The following is a 22542-nucleotide window of genomic DNA, read 5'->3' on the forward strand; positions in this document are numbered from 1 at the left end:
TGTAATAGACACATCCCCCCAACCACCCCTAAAACCATTTACCATTTTTATTATCTAAGAATGCCTTCTGTTACTGGGGATTAGTTTTATGCCAATTCAATGTGAAAAAGCATATACATTTACAAAGTATATATATTGAGTAAAAACACTTTGCTTCCAGTTATTAATCAATTTTTAATCGTGGAGGGATTAATTTAGCAATGAGAATACACTTCTGATTCTTCAATCTCTAAGGATGTGGGTGTTTGCAAGAGGTAGAAAGTAGAATCAGCTTTTACACGGTTTATTTGGTTCAGAAAGCTGAGTAACACACCACAGAACACATTTTTGGTCATTTCCACATATGATCTTTCCCCAAGTTTTAAATCTCTGTTATTTATCCTTTAAAAGATATCTATTATTAATTGTTTCTCAATTATCAAGTCACTCTGTGTTTATTTGGTTGCACAGTGTTCTGACTCTGATTTCTAGGATCAAGCACTTTTGTTTCATAGACCAGTTTTTGGTTTTGGCTAACAAAGACATGCTAGTTTGCTTTTGCTGGTTCCTCTTTCAGGCATATCCACCAAATCAGTCTGCTTGTTATTAACATAAGGTAAAGATAAAGGTTCCCCTCACACATATGTGCTAGCTGCTCCCAACTGTAGAGGGCAGTGCTCATCTCTGTTTCAAAACCGGAAAGCCAGCACTGTCAAAAGACGTCTCCATGGTCATGTGGCCGGTGTGACTAAATGCTGAAGGCACACAGAACCCTCTTACCTTCCTACCAAAGGTGATTCCTATTTTTCTACTTGCATTTTTACATGCTTTCAAACTGATATGTTGGCAGAAGCTGGGACAAGTAATGGGAGCTTACTCCATTACACAATGCTAGGGATTCGAACCGCTGAACTGCCGATCTTTCGGATCAAAAAGCTCAGCGTATTAGCCACTGAGCCACCACGTCTCTTGTTATTAACATACCATATCCTTATTCTAATTCATTGAACAAATACATTGAATGTATGTATTAGAAACTATGAAACATAGACCCTATAATTCTTTAGTTTGTTTTTATTTAAAATAAATGTTCATTTAATTATTTAAATTAAATATTTATTTTGAAAAATATGAGTTCAGAGTGGGATTTCCATTGATCCACAGTTCAAATAACTGATATGATAGCCTTAATACAGTAAGTAAATAAAGTCAATTAAACTCTCTGTGTTTGTACAATATTATCCCCTGAAGTACAATAGAAAGCCTATTCAGATGGCACTTCTCTGAAATATATTACAGCATATTTTTCTAGATGGGAAAAAGGAAGAGACCATAAGGGCTATAGAGTTCTATAAAGAGCACTTAACAATTGTACCTATGTTTAAAACCTTCTCCTATTATACAATCCCTGCTTTGATAACTGTATTTACTGGAACAATTTCCTACTAACAGTTGATTTCCATTTTCAACTTTATTTGCAAGATTAACATAATGTGTCTCTTAAAATGAAAGAAGCTTTACTTTTAGAAGCCATTTCAGATTCATTCCCCAGGGACTTACTTTCAACTAAATGCAGATGAGTTTAATGTAACTCAGATGATTTTTATAGCAGAAAAGACATAAGGGGCTTACTAGATTCCCTTCTGCCATAATATCTCAAAATGTATGTTCCTCAGATATCCGTTTTACTGAGAACAAAAGACTGATGTTGTACTTTTCTGAAATGCCAGAAGATGGCATTATTAAAGACTGTATTCTTAAATCTGTTGAATTAAGCATTCTGGTTTAACAGTACAGTTAGGATCATTTTTCTCTTTTCTCTTTCAAACTGATTACAGTTTATGAAAGTAAAATGGATATTTGACTGTACTTCTGATGCATTCATTTTAAGAATGATTAATCTAAAACATACATACAAAATACATCTAAAACAAGGGAGGCGGTGGCTCAGTGGCTAAGACGCTGAGCTTGTTGATCAGAAAGGTCAATAGTTCAGCGGTTCAAATCCTTAGCACAGCATGACAGAGTGAGCTCCCGTTACTTGTCCCAGCTTCTGCAAACTGGCAGTTCGAAAGCACGTAAAAATGCAAGTAGAAAAATAGGGACCACTTTGGTGGGAAGGTAACAGTTTTCCATGCACCTTCGGCGTTGAGTCATGCTGGCCATATGACCATGGAGACGTCTTCAGATAGTGCTGGCACTTCGGCTTTGAAACTGTGATGAGCACCGTCCCATAGAGTCGGGAACGAGTAGCACTTAAGTGCGAGGGGAACCGTTACCTTTTAAAAAACTGTAATTCAACAACAACAAAAAATCAACAGCATTATATTCTTAGAGAATTTATTTGGGTACACAGAAATGTAGGAGGAGTGGCAAAACCTGGGAGGAGTCAAAAGAAGAATCAGTTCAGAGTCTTTACATAGCCACAAATGGTCCACAATGGTTCAGCTTTCTTGAATCTCATAGACCTTTATCTAGAGCCAAAATAGTGCTGTTAGTTCAGTAGATTCCTATGCATAGGCATGAGTAGCAATGAATCAATGTAATTGGAACTTCATGTGTCTTTCATGCCTGACAGTAAAGAGTTAAGTCTTCTTCAAGCATTTAAAAAATATTTTGCATACGGAGGAGTGTGAATAATCATGTTAACTCAATTGCAACAATGTACCAATTTCTATGTGTTTCCAGTGTGTTTCTTCCCTTGCCTTGTAGCTATATTCAAAGCACCCATGAATGAAAAATAGCAGAGCTATTGATTTATTTATAATTTGTACGCCTATAGTGAATGAAAAAGGAATCCCTGTATCAGTAAAGTCTCAGATGAGATTCTAGCAAAGCCAAAATAAGCTATATAGAATTTTTCCCCTATTTTGGTGCAATATATGGATATAGAAAAGGACTGCATAGATTACACTTATTAATACAAACCTATGGCTCTATATATCATTATGGAATATGGCTCATTCAGTACATGTTCATATGAAAAAGTATTAATACTGTACTTGTGGCAATCAAAACATATGGAAGATATAATTGCTCCTGTAAATCAATAACTTAATATAAAAAGTTGAAGATATTTGAAAAAAAATATTATTTTGATTTCTTATTGCAAAAATTCTTGTAACATTATGCTGACATTGTGCTCTGTAGAAGTTCAAAGAAATATTAGGATTTAGTTGCCTTTTCAATGTTGAGTTCCAACATGGACAGTATTAAATCAGAATATTATTCTGTCATCACTTTTCTAATGAGACAACAAGCTTCTTACCTACAATATTATTTGGCACATGTAACTAGATCCTAAAACTGCTCAGTCAGCCTGAATAAACCATTTTATTTTACAAACACAAGACATATTCAATGCATAATAGAAATAAAAATGGAATGAAGTGTTGCAATAAAAAAAGATACTACACTTGAGTAACTGCAACATAAAATTAAATTTAGTTTACTAAAAAATGCATTGTGGCAGATTTCAGCCATAAAAACATATGCTTTTTATAATGACACAAAAACTGACAGGACAACAAATATAAAAAAATACATCTAGAGCAAGTGTGTCAAACTCAAGGCCCGCAGTCTGACTCCAGCCCACAATGTAGTTGTATCTGGCCCGCAGGGGGTGTCCTGGAAAATGTAATCCAGGCCAGTCTACTCAATTTGAAGAGGAAACATGCCAGCAGTTTCAGGAGTAGTGTCAAGCTGGCCACGCCCATCCAGTCAGCCAAACCTACCCAGTCAGCAATACCCCCCCTTCCCCCAAAGTCAACCACAACCCTGAGGTGGCCCTCAATGAAATTGAGTTTGACATCCCCAATCTAGCGATTTTGCTGGCTAGTACTCAATTACAATGCACCAATCTGTCATTCAAAAGTATCATTCAATGTCATCTTAATCAATTACTATTTTTCAAGAAATTACGTAGACATAAAATTGAATAGTGTCTTCTAAAAGTGAATAGAGGAGGAAGGAACTAATGAAAGATTTAGATGGATGCCTTTTAACTTTATGATTAAATTAGATCCATTTCTCTATTTTTTGGACCAGTTTTTCAAAACTCTTAAAGACGTCTTAAGCTAGACGTTTTTCATAAATCATATTTTAAAAAATGAAGTACAAACAATCTTCCAAAGGTCAACAAATGTGCTTTAAACTGTGCAGAGAAATGGTTCAGACTTAATCCTGTTAATATGTGTATCACCAACTGTTGGTACTATCTTTAAGATTATTTTAATGAAACACTTGTCAAATGTGTAATGCCTTCAACAATTTCTAATCTTTATTTCATAGAAATATGCTTCTTCAGTACATGCTTGATGTGTTGATCAACTTACTTTGAGAAAGATTTTCGAGAGCTTTGCCAAGTTTCTTACTTTCTTGAAGGATATGATTTAATTCATCAAAATCAGGATGCTCTGACTTTGACTTCCAATCCCATTTCAAGTGTCCTACTGATCGTGGCACTAAATAAAATAAAGCATAATTTCAGGTTATAAACATCTGGGGGAAAATCTGGCTTCCACATGTGCTAAATTATCTTCCCAGTGCTAACTTACATGTTGCTTAGCCAATATCTTAAACCTGAAACTAACGTTTGTAGCTTTGTTTCTATAAAAACTGGTTTTCACATCTTTATGAACATGCAATCATTTCTAAACATGCTGAATTTAAATATTAAAACTCAATCTTTCTAATTATGTTACAGTGAAAATTGAAGTAAGTTTCTTTTTCAGAAAGTCTTCTACAAAGTCTTCTGGGTAAAAAATACTGAAGGGAGTTCATTGTTTTAAGAAACAAGAGCTTTACCTATATTAAGAAGCAAATTTTTAACTATAATATTTATTTTTACCACTGAGATCTGAAGTGAAATATTGCAATGTTCTTGCTAGTTAGATGTCATTTCAAGATTTTCCATTCCATTTGTCCATTCCCCAATTCACTATTGCCCCCCCCCCGACCAATAGCATTCTGTAGTTACTGAATATACTCAATTCTCATTGGTTGTTTTGGAATTGTTAAATTTAAAAAAAAAATGTGTTTTAAAGTAAGGATGCAAATAAATAAAATTAGGGTTTATTCCCTAATGTTTTGTCTAGGTCCATGTGATATGTTTCTTAGTTGTTGATTTCATCACTTCAGTTTTGTATATAATGGTTCATAGGAGTTTTCATCATTATAATATGATGCAATAAATGATGTGGGATTACTGGGACAATAGCATAGTTTTTTATTTTTATTTCTAGAATAATAACCCACTTTTTATTGTAAATTACTTTGGCTTTCTTTTTCTTTTCCATTAACTCAGCAAAATAAAAGTCCTATACCATGTGACGTGAACCCATGGAATAGGTCTTTCCCCCTTAACTTGAAGTTCCTTGCTTAACTTCAAGGAACTGGGATGACAATGATAGAAAGTTTAGAAGACCCTGAATAGAAGACCCTGAAACAAGAGTCCATCAAGTCTAGTATTCTTCTGACTTATAATAGCTAAGCATTTCTAGACAAGCTCATAAATATGGACAAGATGGCAATAGATCATATTTACTGCTGCTTTCTGTCTGCTAGTATTCAAATTATGATGCCTGAGATTATAGAGACACTAAAACAGCCAATAACAGCCTGATTCGCCATGAATTTGTTAAATCATTTACATCCCCTTTTCTGATGGTAGAATATTCAACAGTTCAAGAAATATTTCTTTTCATTCCTCCTAAATCTGTCAAATTCTTACGTTTGTAAATAGGAGAAAAACTATCCACATTTTTCATATTACAGTACCCACTAATTTAAGTAGAAGGAATAAAAAGCTCCTTTCACATGACTTAAGGCTTTTTAAATTATCCCCACAAGTAAAAATAATCATGAAACTGCAAATCTTTTACTGGCATTTTTTTTCTTTAATTCACAATTTTAAATTAATTCTAATTCAGGTTTCAATGGCACAAAGTAAGAGCCTTCAACAAAAGTAGCACCAACTCATTGAAAATTGCAATGATCACTATAGTATTTTTTTACTAAATGTCTAGGATACAGGTGACAAATTCACGGCATCATGTCATGTGATGTATGACAACATTTTCCCCCTTCCTGGAGATGGGCGTAGCCTGCATGTGACACATCCGGCCTACAGGCCACCAGTTTGATACCCTTGGTTTAGGATAACTCATTACTAATATTTTTAAAACTTTTCCTGAATCCTATTATTCAGCATTTATTATAGCCAGCATTGAAGTTGGTTAATTCTCCTGCTATAATTCTTGAATTATTAACTTTTACATCAGATGCAACCCTAACCCTAACCCTCCCAAGTAATGTAAGAAACATAATGTATTAATATCAAGAAGTAAATTTAGAGCTTTTCTTGTTTCCTATTGTAATGAACTACTTTATTCTTTTTACATTTTTTCTATGCATGTACTTCGGTTATGTCTTTTTATCTCTAAAAAAAATTCTGCTATGTGGTTTTCAATATGTGAAAACATATTAAAATTTAGGTACATAATGGAGTTAGACAAAACCACAAGGTTTTCAAGAATCTACACTGACATTCTACTTCCAATTTAACCATAGGCCAAACAAATGTATCCATGTTCTCTAAAGGGAAAGTAGAGGCTGACCTCAGTTGGAGCTCTTGATACTTGAAAAAGTACAGTATGTCTATCCAAATGCATTATCTCATACATATCCAAATGAATATGTATAACATGAATCCTGCAGTCTGCATATTGAGTAGACAGGCAATAATATTTGAACTGCACTTTGTCATAAGCAATAGCATTGTACTATTATTCTACATCAGGGGTGTCAAACTTGCGGCCCACGGGCCAGATGCTGCCCCTGCCCCTGCCCTGCCCCGCCTGGTTTAGCAAAGAGGGAAAAAGTCACGACACCCCTGTTCTACATGATTCAGGCTGCTGAAAATCACAAAGTAGAGCAGGCATACATTTATTAAATAAATTTTAAAATTATGTTTATAGACACACCCACAGAAACATGAAAATCAAAATATCAATATAGAAGCTGGAAAAAATCCCACAAACTATATTTAATATCTCCTTACATGATTTAGATTCTGGTGATGGAGGAGAAATGCTGGATACTGCAAGGTCACTTTTTGATTTTTTAGGCTTCTTTGCATTTGTCTTCCAGGGTTTATCATAACTTCTGAAATCCCTTCTGGCTCCCTTATGTTCTGATGGAAAAAATATATTTGCTTAATTTTTTCCAAACATAAAGAAATCATAACTCTACAAATAAAATTATTCTGCATATGTGCAACATAATAATTATATAGAAATGTTTAATGTTATAGAATTGATATGAACAAATATTTACATTCTACAAAATTATGACTCTCTTTTGATTTACATTTATGTCTGCCTTTGATAGATGTTCATAAAAAAAATAAACCACATAGTCCAAAACTGCATTTGCATAATAGCTTTTTCATAATCCAAAATATATCAAGTATAGTAAAGAGACATGAATGACTCTTTTTTAACATACTCGTATAACCAAATAACCATGAAAATTGCTACTTTAATATTTTCTTTATTAAAAAAAAACTCTTGGCATTTATATATCTGTTCATAGGTTTAAAAGATCCACAAGTAGAATGAAATACTGATCTACCGTGTTTCCCTGAAAATACGACAGGGTCTTATTTTCTTTTTACTTACAAAATATGGCCATGGGATTATTTATAGGGGAGGACTTATTGTTTTGGGGTTGCCGGGCGGCTGCTCCCTTGAGAACTGGCTCCCAAAGAGCCGGGCACAGCCTCAGGGGCGAAGCAGCAATGAGGTGAGGAAGCTCACAAGCAACCGCCCAGCAAACTCTCCAGCCGGGAAGAGCGCCATTCACTGACATAGGGGGTATCCCTAAGGCGCCAAGCCATGTGACGCTCTGCCCGCTCCCCAGCTCCTGCGGCTTGGCACATTAGGGATACCTAATGCATAGAGCCGAGGTGGCGCAGTGGTTAGGGTGCAGTACTGCAGGCCACTTTAGCTGACTCTGATCTGCAGTTCAGCGGTTCAAATCTCACCGGCTCAAGGTCTACCCCAGCCTTCCATCCTTCCGAGGTGGGTGAAATGAGGATCTGGACTGTGGAGGCAAGTTGCTGACTCAATTTGCTAAAAAACTTGTAAACCGCTTAGAGAGGGCTGAAAGCCCTATGAAGCGGTATATAAGTCTAATTAATAAATTAATTAATTAATAAATACCCCCTAGGTCAGTGCATGGAGCTCTGCCCGGCTGGAGAAGGGGGTTGCGCAAGTGTCTGTTCCGCCCCCAGCAGGCATGCCCCCTAGCCTCAACATGTCTGGGCCCAGCTCTCCCTGCAGTAGCCACTGTCACCGCTGCGCTCCGAGCATAAAGTCTTTTCCGGTTCCAAACTCCAAAACTCAGCTGCTGAGTCTTCCAGGAGCAGCCGCTCTAGGAGTGCGTTCTATGGTTGTGGGCTGGCTGCTGGAAGACTCTCTGTTTAGAAGACTCTCTTACTGAGAGTTCCAGCAGCCAGCCCACAACCATAGAGCGCACTCCTAGAGCGGCTGCTGCTTGGCGCCTTAGGGATACCCCTTAGGTCAGTGAATGGTGCTCTGCCCGGCTCAAGAGGGGGTTTGCCAGGTGGTTGCTCGCGAGCGTGGTCACCTCATGGCTGCTTCACCCCCTGAGGTTGTGCCCGGCTCTTCGGGAGCCAGTTCGCAAGGGAACAGCTGCCCGTCAACTCTCCCTCCAGCCAGGCAGAACACCACTCCCCAACCTAGCAGTATCCCAAAAGCACCAAGCAATGTGAGCGCCTTTCTCCCCCCCCCCGGCTCCTGCGGCTTGGCCCCTTCAGGATATTGCTATGTTGGTGAGCGGTGCTCTGCCTGGCTGGAGGGGGGTTGTCGAGGGGATTAATTTTCAAGGGTGGGCTTATATTTTTGCCCATGTGAAAAATGTGGCAAGGCTTTAGTTTCAGGACAGGTCTTATTTTCGGGAAAACATGGTATGTCTTTAGTTTATCACCATTATCAAATGGCCAGGACAGACTCGAAATTTACATCTGGATGTTAGGAAGAATATTCAAAGAGAAATATATTTCAGTATACCTATTAATATGTGACGTCTTCTTCGGAGGGGCATCCAGATTGTGTGGTTTCATTGGAACTTAACTGATGAATTAATATAAAGATACTAGGCTGAAATAAAGAGTACTTGATAAACCCAGAATAACTTCAGGATAGGTAAATCAATAAATTAAATTTGGACAGACATGAGTACTTTGGATATACCAATACATAGGATCTCTAGGCATATGAACTCTGGGCAGATAAATAAGATGTAATAAAAACATAACAATTTTGATAAACAGTGATTACAAAATTGTGTTCACTTAGAATGCCCCGACGAATAATTCTTGTTCTACATACCTGAAGCTTCACTCTCTGCCCAGAGAGCAGCAGATCCAGACAACGTTCTCTGAATGTGGCCGTGGCTCCCTTGTTTGGACTGAAGATGGTCAATGAGAAATGGAATTGGATGATCAGGAGTCTCTGTTATTAGCCTGGTCATTAGTTCCTTAAAAACATCAAGGGGAGATGTATCAAATACATGCCCTGAAGTTCATCTTGTTTCAGTGGAAGTTTGAAATATAATTCATCTTCTCATTAATCAAACCCTCCTTTAGGCTTTTTTTTTTTTTTTTGCAAAAAAAGGTAAAATATTTGAACGCCTCAAAGATTATGACAAAACTATATATTATTGAAACCACCTCAAAGAGCACAAAGCTGCCAAAGAAAAATTGGATCAGAAGTTTAGAAATCTGATCCATGTAATTTATTTTACACTTTAAAATAAAAGCAAAAAACAAAACAAAACCCTAAGAATGCTTCTTCTTTAACCATATGAAAAGTCCAGAGTTATTTAATTGGCAGAAAGGGCTAGTTGGATTCAGTACATTCTTTGTTTAACTATGGTTTGTTGAGTAAGTTTCATAGAGCAGAAAGTCATAAACCAAGGTTTAAAGGCCACTTTGATTAGAATCAAACATTGTACACTACAACCGAGCACTTGGTATAAATCCAGTTAATAATTCAACATGCTTGGTTTGTGTATAAATTATTTTTATTAAAATTATCGTATGATTTTCTTCATTTGTATATTTTTTTAAAAAATCAGACTATTAAAATGTTCAAGGAACTCATTAATTCTTTAATAAGTACCTGGCAACTTCCAGATCCCAGCATAGAAAAGACTTAATTCTTTACATGCAAGTTAATTATTCCAGATTATTATGCAACCTTCTTCTTTATTGCAGCATTTTGTTCACTGGATTTCAACTTGTTGAAACCACTATCTACATGCTTTAACAAAACTAATGCTTTGAAAGGATTTTTGCAAATATGTTTCTCAATTAATGTGTTTTATTGCTCTGTTTTAGTAATCTTTCCCCTTTTGCATTTCATTATCTTTCAACACCAACAAACTAAATCATCAAGAAAATCCAGCTCATAGGACTATCAAATCCCTCAAACTGACTTAGTTCAGCTAGTTATAATGTTTTCTACATATAGAATCCTGTGTCAAACACATTTAATTTAAAATATTACCTTTCCTCTTTTTATTAATTAAATGCAGTCGAGCCTACACAATTATTCTTAGTGAACACATGGTACCCCAATGAGTTTTTTTCAATTCTTGGAAGAATGGTGCAGTAGCTGCTAATTTGTTCAAATGTTCACATATCTATGGGTGTGACATACAGGTGCACATGTTTGTGAAAACACCGACCCACCAATTTTCCTTCTCTACACTGGGCAAACACTACAGATCATTATATTTTGTCTATAAAGCATAATGTTGTATTATGATTATTACTCTCTTCTACCTGCTTTTCTGTCCTTTATGAAAATGGGATCAACAGCATCCATCTTTCTTCTCTTGGCTTAAGACAATTATAGCATACTTTTAAAGGGTGGATTAGTTCTTCCTTCTAAAAAAGCCCCAAGAGAATCCTGCAACTATATAGAAACTAGCCTTAAGACTAACCATCAGCTTTGAGCAGACAATGCATGAGCAACAAGAATAGACAAAGGAATGGATGGATAAGATAAGGAAAAGAGTGGGACAATAGTGCTGGATGAACTGAGATGAATATACCAGCAACATCCAGGGTAGTTATAATATGAATACCATTGTAACATCTGCAGTGCTTCCTAAAAGTAAACACTCAGCCTAGAAACATGTATTTCATCTACACTATTCATCCAATTAACTGAAAAGTGATTCAACTGTTTCAGACATGCAGCTATTCTTCCATTTCCATTTCTCTTAATATCACAATTTCCCCATAATTCGATTAACTTCTTTTTAATAGGATCTTGAAACAGATGTCTAAACATCCAACTTCTGAAGTTGCGCAGTGAAAACAAATGTCTATTACTACAGAAAATTTTATGAGCCTGAAGTATTTCATATCTGTCCAGACAGGTTGTTCATGAAGTACATTCGCTTTGGGTGGCCAAGCAATTTATATACATAAATTATTACTGGTTTGTCACACATTCAGCCAAATGTTTGGACAAGATTTGGCATTTTTGATTACCTATTGAGTCCTTCCCAAAGACCTGGGATAGTTAGATGCTAACTTCAATGGTGTTAAAAGTATTGTCGCAGGATATAAACTGTATCAAGACAAGCTGCTTTTGCAATTGATGAATGGTGATTTTGTCAATGCTGATAGTTTTCAAGTGATGATCTAACTCTGTGGGAGTTCACCTACGACGCCTATTACTGTTGGTACAACCTTTGCTTTCTGGTTGGGAGAGCAACCAGGTATTCAAAGCATTTCAAAAAGTTGCATATCTCTTAATAAAATCAATCTAAAACTTGTTTAAAAGTTGCTCTCTCTTTTAGCCCCTAAAACAGGAGTGTCAAACTCACGTCCTCACTGTGGCATCACATGACAAATTGGGACTTTTCGTCCTTCGCTAAACCAGGCGGAAGCAGGGTCAACACACGATGGGCCTGTGGGCCATGGGTTTAACACCCCTGCCCTAAAACATCCCAGAAATATCTCCACTATCAGCCTCAGGTTCATTGGTTGCAACTTTTTTCTGACCATCTAAAATGGTATTTTTAGACTAAAGGAAAAATGTGAAGATTCTGGCTTCAATGTATTTCTAAAAGCCATTACCTCAGCATCCTGCAGGCACAGAGTTTTGCTCTAAAAAATATTTCAGATGCTTTCAAAGTGCTAAATGAAAGAAAAATTAAAATGCAAATGGTTCAGAATTGAATTTCACATAGAAATAAAACCTCATTAATTCTACAATAAGAAAACCATTATCAGTTCAGGAAAAAACTGAAGTCTTCCCATTAAGCATGCCCTTCAGTTCCATTTTCCTAAGGTTAAAAAAAAATGAAACAGACCCTTTAACAATTCAGCAAGTAATAGACAGGGACAAAAAGAGACACTGTAGGACTAAAATGTTCTACATTTTATCTGTCAGTTTCATACCTTCTACTCCTAAATGTTTGTCAAACTACACTTGGATGAAAAAGTTTAAACATTCCTGGTCAAACTGAATGTTCTAATGTATCACTGAAACATTTAATGTCAACAGTGATGGCTAAACTTTTATAAACAATATGTGTATAATTTATATCATAACATTTCATTATTTCTATGTGAACTGGTAATTTCAGTGATGAGATAAAAATATAGGGAGCTATTTGACACTGAATTAGAAAACTGATCACTCTTGATCAGATTATAAATACTGGGATAAGTAACTTGGCAGGATCTAGATTTCTTTAGTAGCATTTGCACTAGCAATAGCACTTAGCTTTGTATACCATTCCATAGTGTTTTACAGCCATGTCTAAGCAGTTTACAAAGTCAGGATATGGCTTCCAACAATCTGGGTTCTCATTTTGCCAACCTCAGAAGGATGGAAAGCCAGTCAGGATTGTACTCCAGTCTGTGGACAGAAACAGCCTGCAATACTGCCATCTAATCACTATGCCACCACAGCTAAATTACAAATCCAACAATTCTTTATACTAAGTCAGAGGTGTCAAACACAAGGCCCACAATGTGGTCAGATCTGGCCTACGGAGCAGTCCTGGAAAATGTAAGTGGCCAGCCCACATCGCTTTGGCCCAATCTACCCAACGCAAACAGGAAACATCGGGCAGCGTGGCTTCAGCACAGTCTTCCCAATGCAAAGAGTAAACATTGGGTCAGCATGGCTCCAGCCAATGCAATGCAATGAGGAAACATGCCAGCAGTTTAGGGAGTGATATCACGCTCACCCAGTCGGCCATGCCCAGTGAGTGATGTCAAGTGGCCATGCCCACCCAGTCAACCACACCCATCCAGGGGGTCATGCCCCTGTGAGGTCAACAACAGCCTTGATACGGCCCTCAATGAAATTGAGTTTGACACTCCTGTACTAAGTCATGATAAAGAAGACTAGTGAGAATTAAATCCTAAAACATTTGGGATAACCAAATTCCTAACTTCTGGTCTACATTTATTTGCATAGCTTTTTTTAAAAAAAATCTTCCTTATCTGGAATCATATACTGACAATACATATTTTGTAGCTACACATAACACTATATAGATTTTGCCTGTCTGTAATTTCATGTTAATATAACCTTGTTAGAATATAGATTTGGAATCCAGACTCCCACTATTCAGTTAGTATTAATTGATATAATTTCACCATATATTCTTATAATCCAAAATGATGTTGTTGTCTTATGGCAAGTTCATTGTGAGGGCATGCAATTTACAGATATATTGGGCATGCTGATGTAGGTCCTGCCAACTGGTAGAGAGCCAAAATGAGTTTATGAAATGATGAGTAAATTTTTAAAAATGTACAGAGAATAATGAGGTAAAAAGAATTTTGTAGCTTAGCTGGCAATGTTTTCACAATCACTGAACTCTTCCACCCCCTTGTACCATTACTAAATTAATTTAATATATGTGTACTCCATCTGGTGATGTTCCATAATAAGCATTGTTCTGACTGTTGCAGGCCTATATTAGTAATAAATCAATGATTGGATTGCAGAAATAGATACATCACTGTTCTGTTTTATTTCTGTTTCCTAGACCATATAATCCAACTATATTTTCCTCCTTATTATTTCCAACTTTGGCATTACAGTCTCCAACCACAAGCAACACAATGTTGTTCTTTCAATTTCAGATTGAATTTGAAAACTTATCAACCTCCTCTTTAATCTTAATGGTTGAAATATAAATCAGGATAATCATGATACTAAAGGGTTTTTCATGAAGTCTAATTGATATTCATTGCATTGTACTCATGTGTTATCCTTGTTGCATTCTTCTTCACCGACGAAAGCAATGCTGTCTCTTCTTTGTGTGTGTGTGTGTGCTCTAGGTAGTAGACAAAATGATATTCTGATTGAAAATGTCTAATGTCCAATTTCTTTAATTCACTAATGCCTAAGATTTAACATGTTATCTATTTATTTCATCTTTTAACATGCTGAGTTTTCCTTGGTTTCAACCATATGTTCCATGTTCCCCTATTAATTCTATTTTTAGCTTCATATTTTCTTTTTAGCATGGCAACCTCAGCAACTAGAAATCCTGAAGGCTTTAATCAAAACACATCATAAATTCCATTATTACTCTGAAAGATCTTCAGCTATTCCTCATTAGCATGTTGAGTACCATCTGACCTGATTGACCTATCATCCAGCACTATATCATCAATCATTTTATGTTGTCCACCTATGTGGTTTTCTTACTAAAATATAGGAGTGGTTTATCATTGCCTTTTCCTGCAGAGTATAAAATCATACCTTTGCCTACATGATCATGTTTCCTCCAATGCCTTTCTATATCACTGTTGCCTGGCATTCATCATTCATCCTTCCCAGGAATGTACAATACACACACACACAAACACACCTGCCATGATGGTAGTGTAGTTGATTCCTTCACATATCAAAATCTTTTTTTTTTCAGAATCACACAAAATTGTTTACTACATTTTGTATAAGGCTAGTTTGCCACCTTAAGGATGACATGCACTCAAACTATGCTCCTTTAATAATTCACCAAGTCTAAATTATGACCATTGTCCATTAATATAGAATATGTTTCCATTCCAACAGAAAAGAACCTTATACACATATTAATGGCAGGCTTCATTACAATATGCCAATTACCTTCTAGCATTCATATCTCTGTCCCTTCACAGAGTCACACAGAACATCTACAGTGCAATATGGATAATAGTCTAAAGCATCATTACAAAAGATGTTTCTCACACAAGAGGTACACAGATATGCACTGTTTTTCTTTATTTCTTTAGGTCTCTAGTTTTCTAAGGCCATATTTTTCATTTTTCACGTTAGCTGGCCATCAAGTTACTTCATATTTTCCAGCCCATGTTCATGTCTAAGATCTAGAGTCAGACTTCAAAGCCAGCCACCTGAACAAAGGAAAAAGGGATGAAATTTATGAACTGGTTTGTTCTAAAAAATGTCTATAGCAGCCAATGAGCAAGTATAAGAAGTAAATATATCTAATTAGAATTATTTATAAAGAGTGTGAGAACATTCTCTGTTAGAACCTCAATGCAAGTCAAAGCCTGGTTAAGTGCTGTACACCAGCCAGCTTTAAGGGGGGCACTTGCTTTTTTTTCAAAGTAGGATAAGTGGTTTCCAGGCAGAAGAAGGAACCTGAGGTTACTCTTCCTGTATATTATTTTCTTTTAATATATTTCTCATCTAAAAAATTTTATTTCTGTCTTTGTCTCATTCTATTTTTTCAACTCCTCTCTATGTTCTTTGTTTCTTAATACTATAATTGCTGCCCTTAGCCTATTGTGGCAAAATACATTACTAAATCCTAAATAGTTTGTTTGAAATAGGTCAAGATTGGTAAACATGTTTATAGGAATACATTTCTTTGTTAGAGCTATATCCTAGAGCTGTGTTTGTGAACCTTTTCATCACCGAGTGCCAAAACCAGAATGCACATGCGCCGGAAACCAGAAGAGCAGCTGCCCAGTGCTCATGCGCGTGCCAGCCAGCTGCTCTTTTAGGTTACAGTATGTTCATGCATGCCAGTTGGTCTTTGCATGCACATGCGTGCACCAGAACCCGGAAGAGCAGCTAGCAATGGTGTGCATGCCCAGAGAGAGGGCTCTGTATGCTATCTCTGGCACACATGCCATAGGTTCGCCATCACAGTCTTAGAGTCATCAAGGAGCTCCAGAGGCAAAGATAATGCTCCTCTAATTTTTCACACAATCATCATTCATGAAGTATGCTGCGCTGAAAGCAATAACTGGTCCAAAGTCCAGTGAGTTTCTACGCTCAAGTTCACTTGAACTTAGATGAAAGAACCCCAACTGATTTAAACAAAGAAACAAAAGAGAGTAGAAAGAATAGTTTTCAAACCATTTTTTATTTATCTATTGTTCTTTTAAAGTAAAGAACAATAAACTCTTGTGGTCATTTTTAGTAGTTATTCATTCATTAGTATCCCAAATGCACCTGCAGCAAAAGAACCATTCAGGGAAAGAATTATGGCTCTGAGAGAAAGCATTGAACAGTTATATAACTTAATTAAACCTACATAAACATTAAAACTGATGAACAAGCAGTCTGCCTCAGTTCATCATTAATCAGGTCTTGGATTAGGGAATTAGTTTCATAGTATGTCATCTAAAGCAATCAAGACACGTGTATTTTGCCTGTATAGTCATATATATCATCCAGGTTCCATAATGATACTTCAGGTTGGATTCTAAAAGGTGCCTTCTCAGGTGCCTCCAGCAGCTGGTGCCAATGGCCAGGAAAGATGCAGCTGCTTTAAAGAGTGCAACCAGTTTCCATCCCAGTCACACACAACAGGAAAGCACATTTTTATAATAGGTGCTTTCACTTTTCTGAAACACTATATAACCATAGTCACTATTATTCTTCAGCCCAAATTGTCCTCCCCTAACAACCAGCATGTATGTTAGTCACAATTCCTCAAAGCCTCCCATTACTTTCTTAGAATCAATTTAGCTCTGTTATTTATTTTTCAGAGACACTTTTGCTCATTATTCCAAGCCCTTAAAACATATAGATCTATATGAAATTCTAATCTTCCCTTCAATGTTAGTCTTAGTAACAGCCACGGTGGCACAGTGGATAGAATGCAGTATTACAGACTACTTCTGCTGCAGTGGTGGGTTTCAAATTTTTTTAGAACCTCTTCTATAGGTGTGGCCTGCTTTGTGGGAGTGGATTGCTGGCCATGTGACCGGGTGGGAGTGGCTTGCCAGCCATGTGACTGGGTGGACGTGGCCAACTTGTAAAATGTGGTGAAACTCACTTAACAACGCTCTTGCTTAGCAACCAAAATGTTGGCTCAGAAACTCTGGCATTTGAAGCATGCAAGTCTTAAAGCTGTCAAGTTATAAGACCCTTGCACCCCTAACCCTTTAGGAAAAAAACCCAGGGTTGTTCAAACTTGACAGCTTTAAGACTTGTGGACTTCAACTCCCAGAATTCCTCCTCTCGCTCTTCATCTTGATGATGTGCGGATGTGCGGGGGAGAGCTGGAACTGGTTCTAATCGGCACTGTAGATTTGTGGAACCTCTTCTATAGAAGAGGTTAGAACTGGCAGGAACCCACCCCTGTTCTGCTGAACACCGGCTGCCAGCAGTTTGGCACTTCGGGACTCACCGGCTCAAGGTTGACACAGCGTTCTATCTTTCCAAGGTCAGTAAAATGAGGACCTAGATTGTTGGGGGCAATATGCTGACTTTGTAAACCACTTAGAGAGGGCTGTAAAGCACTGTGAAGTTGTATACAAGTTTTAGTGCTATTGATATTACTAGTAGCTGTTTTGCTCTTTCACATATTTGAGGTTACTTTTTTGGTTGATTGTTTTCTGAGTAGAATTGTCAGGTTTCTGTTTAATCCATGAACCACAATCTGAAACTATAAAGAATTTTTATGACATTATTGTGCTAGCTAGACAAAAGTCGAATTTCAACTATACAAAAATTGGATTTCAACTATACGTTTTCTTCAATGCAATGAATAAAAAGAGAATTAAAAAGAATGCATACATTATTCTTTTCTCCCAATGTACGAAGTCCTCGATGGTTTTTGTTGTTGTTGTTGTTTTTGCAAATAATCAGCTGTAGCAAAAATAAGCAATGGGGGGGGCGCTACTTCAATCCTTTTTGGAATAGGTCAGTCAAAGCTGGAACATGTTTTAGAACAGTGTTCCCCAAAACATTGGCCCTAGTAGTGAGGAGAGATAGGGGATGCATGCTCTGTAGATGTTGTGCTCATGGAATGTTAGTGCCTATGGACAGGACTTTTACAGCCGAAGTTCTACTGTACTAGTTGTTGGTTATCAATTCAGGAAGAATCAGAAGGCTTCAGGTTGCTCTGGTATTCATTTCATTCGTTGGATGATGTAATGACACATGTGATATTACTTCCTCCTTTATATCCCCCTGCTTGCCCAAGCTGGAAAGTAATAAAATACTTTCTTTTCAATGTTTTATCACAGAACCACGTAGACCAGTGGTTCTCAACCTTTTCTTCACCTTCTTTAAATACCTTTTGTGGACCATTGCCCCAGACCCCATCTCTTAACTCAATCATAACATTTTTTTCAAGCCTTTGCAGACCCCCTATGATAATATCATGCCCCCCCCAGGGGCCCACGGACCATATGTTGAGAATCACTGACATAGACAATGGGCCATACAAGATTTCAGTTATTTGCAGTCTGAAGTTGACATACACTCCAGATAGTTTTTCTGATTCTTTGCAGGCAGGCCAACAGAAAAAAGAAATTAACCAAAGGTGGATTTTGATGGCAGCAGACATAATATGCATAAATCTTTTCACAAGTGACAGCTCAACTGTATTTTTTCAAATGTCAAACAGATGAAGCAATAGACAAGTATGTCCAGGATAGTATCTTTAGGCAAAGGAGATAGATAAAAAGAACTTCAAAGCAGCCAAAGTGTATATTGTGAATACTGTGAAGGAGGTATGAATGGGAGAATAAAAGTTGGAAAAAAGAAAACGTACAGAGAAGGTCAAGTCATACAGTAAAGAAGAAATGTACAGGTTAATAGGGAGAAGGAACAATAATTAATCACTGAAAAGCAAGAAAACTGATGACTACCAGCCATTACATCCTTGCAGTAATGTTACAGATTATACCTGGCCCACAGGAATGGAAGCAGAGATTTATTTCAAGTCAAATAAACTGTCCAAGAAGAAAAGCAAGCATTAGCTAATTATGTAAAAGACAGCCAAGGATTGATGCAAATTAAAACCTGGAACTTAATGTACAGGGAACGAAACATGTATACTGAAATAATATAGTAAAAAGAAGAACGGAAGGCTGACAAGGTTTGCATGGTCAATTTCTACAAAAGATCAAAGTAAAAGTGGATAAAGAAAAAAACCTGTCAATGGCTTACAACTGGAATATTAAATAAAGAAAACCAAAGAATTTGGCTGCTTAAAGAAAGTTATTCAATTGAAGTCAGAACTAAAAAAAATCATGAACTGATTAAAAAAGCAAACTGTACAAAGAGGCAGAAGAAATGGTAGATCACACACTCATGCAAGTATATTGGACCAACAGCTATCAACAGTAACATAAAAGTCATCAAAACGATTCACTGGAATATTTGTAAAAATTATAATGTGCCAGTAATGAGAAACTGGTGGGAATGTATAATTGAAAAAGTAGTTGAAAAAGAACATATTCAAATATTGTTGGATTTCTTGATACAAATTTAAAAAATGTCTTGGCACATAAACATCATATTAAACTGATGAAAAGAAGAAAGTGTGGATATTTGATGTGGCAATGCTAGCAGATAGCAGAATAGAAGTCAAAGAACTGGAGAAGACCACAGAGTTACCCTGTGGAGATATGGGTAATGAATGAATGAATGAATGAATGAATGAATGAATGAATGAATGAATGAATGATAAATAAATAAATAAATAAATAACAATGCATCAAGATCTGAAACTCAAAAGTGAAAGATTATGACATAAACCAGTATTTATTGGCACACTGGGTGCCCTATCAAAAAGCCTTTGGCAATGTTTATTATATCAGCAACATTGACAAAATTTCCAACTGTCCTTCACAGAAGACCATACTGTTTGGATTTGCAGATCGTTCAGTGATACATTGCAATATCCTAGGTTCTTGGGAAGAATTCAATGCAAATGGAGGCTAACGCACGCTGAAGAATTGGCAGCTATGACTTCACATTGTTTTCTACATAATAATACTTACCAAGGAACATAAATGGTTACAAATACACCAGATAGCTGAAGAAGAAACAAGGGCATTGGAAGAATATCTGAAGGACAGTGAAAAAGATGCAATGAAATTAGTACACCATGAACGTTTGCTGCATATGGATGAGACCAAACTAGCCTATAAGAAAGACAAAATGAAGAACAGAAATGAGACATAGCAAGGCAAAGTATGACATGGCTGATACATCCACAAAAAAGCAGGCAGAGTAAAAGACCAGAAGATCTGGGAATGGCTAAGAGTAGGAAAGTTGAAGAAAGAGACAGAGAGGCCAATTCTGGCTGCACAAGACCAAGCCTTAAGAACAAATGCAGACAAAGTTAGAATTGAGATGATAGTAACAATAAATGCTGCCTCTGCAAAGTAGCTAAAGAAACAGCATCTACTTAGCTGCTGCAAAAGATTCACACAAATTGATTACAAGCAACAGCATAACAAAGTAGCAACAATGGGTCATTGGAAGAACTGCAAGTACTGCTTACCTGCAAGAAAGAACTGGGGAGACCACAAAATAGACAAAGTAATAGAAAATGAAAGAGCTAAAGTGTTCTGGGACTTTAATATTCAAATGGGTAAGCACCTGCTATGTAACACCACAGACTTAACAACTGTCAACAAGAAAGCCAAAAAAGTCTGAATAATGTGACATGACAGTACCTGGAGACAGCAGAAGAGAAGAGAAAGTACTGGAGAAAAATAACAAAATACATAGACCTGCAAATAGAAGTAGAAATACTGCAGGGAAAGAAACGAAAGATAGTACCAATAGTGTTAAGTACTTTGGGCGTAATCCCAAAACATCTGGAGCACATTTGAACACCACGGACATTGGTAAAAATCACCATCAGACAGCTCTACTTGGAACAGCATATCCTGAAGATACCTTTAACACACACATACACCCAAAAAAGCATCTATCTATCCCTATACCTGGGAAGGGCTTGATAGGTGGATAAAAAATGCCAAGTCCATTCTAACTATTTGGCTGACTGTGCAATAAACTATAATAATAATAATAATAATAATAATAATAATAATAATAATAACAACAACAACAACAACAACAACAACCACTGCTGGTTTGTGCCATAGTCGTTGAATTTCGATTTTTAAGTCCTGGTATTTTGCGATTTTATTTTTATTTTAGAAGGAACATGAAAAAATCGCAAAATACCAGGACTTAAAAATCGAAATTCAACGACTATGGCACAAACCAGCAGTGGTAATTCCAGTGGTAATTGGCACATTGGGTGCTATTCCAAAAGCACTGGAATTACATTTAAAACAGTTAAAAATTGACAAAATCACCATCAGTCAAATGCAAAAAGCCGCACTGTTTGGAACTGCACGCATATTACGAAAATATGTTACGATGCCCTAGGCCCCTGGGTGGGGCCCGACTAGTAACCAATGCCAAATCCGGCGAGGCAACTGGCCGATGTGATACAATTGTATAATAATAATAATATAACAACAATAACAATAATAATTTTCATTAAATTTGTATTCTGCCTCTCAATGACTGTGGACAACTCAGAAGAATAAAGAATATTACTATAAAAATCAATAAACCATAACAAAATAAATTCAAAGCTACAAAATCAGCCTTACCACGGATGCTTCAGGCATTCCTAAAATGCCTGAGCAGATTGTTAGTAATGTGATTTATTATTGTCAATTGTACAGAATTACACTTTGGAAATTTTCTGCTTAAACTGCCCAAATAATTTGACCAAGCTGAGCTATTTAATGCCTGTGCACAAGGAAAAAGACATCTGTCACTCCAGAAACTGGAGTCACAAAGCACATGCATTAAAAAAGGGTGGTGGGAAGGATATACAAAAAGCATTTAAATAAAGACTAACCCTAAAAATTAAGTTAGACTTATGTGTCTCTCCACCAGAGGAATCTACTATTCGGTACTATTGCTGGATTCCTTGTGGGGAAAGCTTCTTTGTCTGGAGACACCAAGAGAGTCGTAAAAGTGAAGCTGTACCGCCTTCCATAGGAACTCCGTATGATAGGAAAAACCGAATTAGGTGGTACAAATATTACTACCACCCTTCTGTTTTTAACAAGGCAGGGCTATGAGACCATGTCACCGAACTGATTCGAGCGGAAAAGGAAAGAAGCAGCAGACAGAAAAAGAATGTGTGTCAGAAGTGGAGGGGGGGGAGGCGTGTGCGCGCATATGCCTCGCCAATTTTTTAGGTAAA

At 36.8% G+C, this 22542-nt stretch overlaps 1 protein-coding gene across 2 annotated transcripts in view; it reads right to left on the reverse strand.

Annotated features, from left to right (window-relative positions):
• CUNH8orf34 (chromosome unknown C8orf34 homolog) overlaps positions 1–22542 on the reverse strand; it is a 92853-nt gene that overhangs the window by 69868 nt on the left and 443 nt on the right. For both annotated transcript variants that reach the window (XM_014056606.2, XM_014056605.2), the window contains exons 2-4: positions 9393–9540; positions 7040–7171; positions 4314–4442 (exon numbers count right to left, since the gene is read on the reverse strand). In XM_014056606.2, the coding sequence (XP_013912081.2) occupies positions 4314–4442; positions 7040–7171; positions 9393–9540 (409 nt within the window). The remainder of the gene's footprint in view (positions 1–4313; positions 4443–7039; positions 7172–9392; positions 9541–22542) is intronic.

The sequence above is a fragment of the Thamnophis sirtalis genome, unplaced genomic scaffold, assembly GCF_051295495.1.
Source record: "Thamnophis sirtalis isolate CommonGarterSnake01/CBP01778 unplaced genomic scaffold, rThaSir2_p1.2 scaffold_2, whole genome shotgun sequence".
Classification (NCBI taxonomy): Eukaryota; Metazoa; Chordata; class Lepidosauria; order Squamata; family Natricidae; genus Thamnophis; species Thamnophis sirtalis.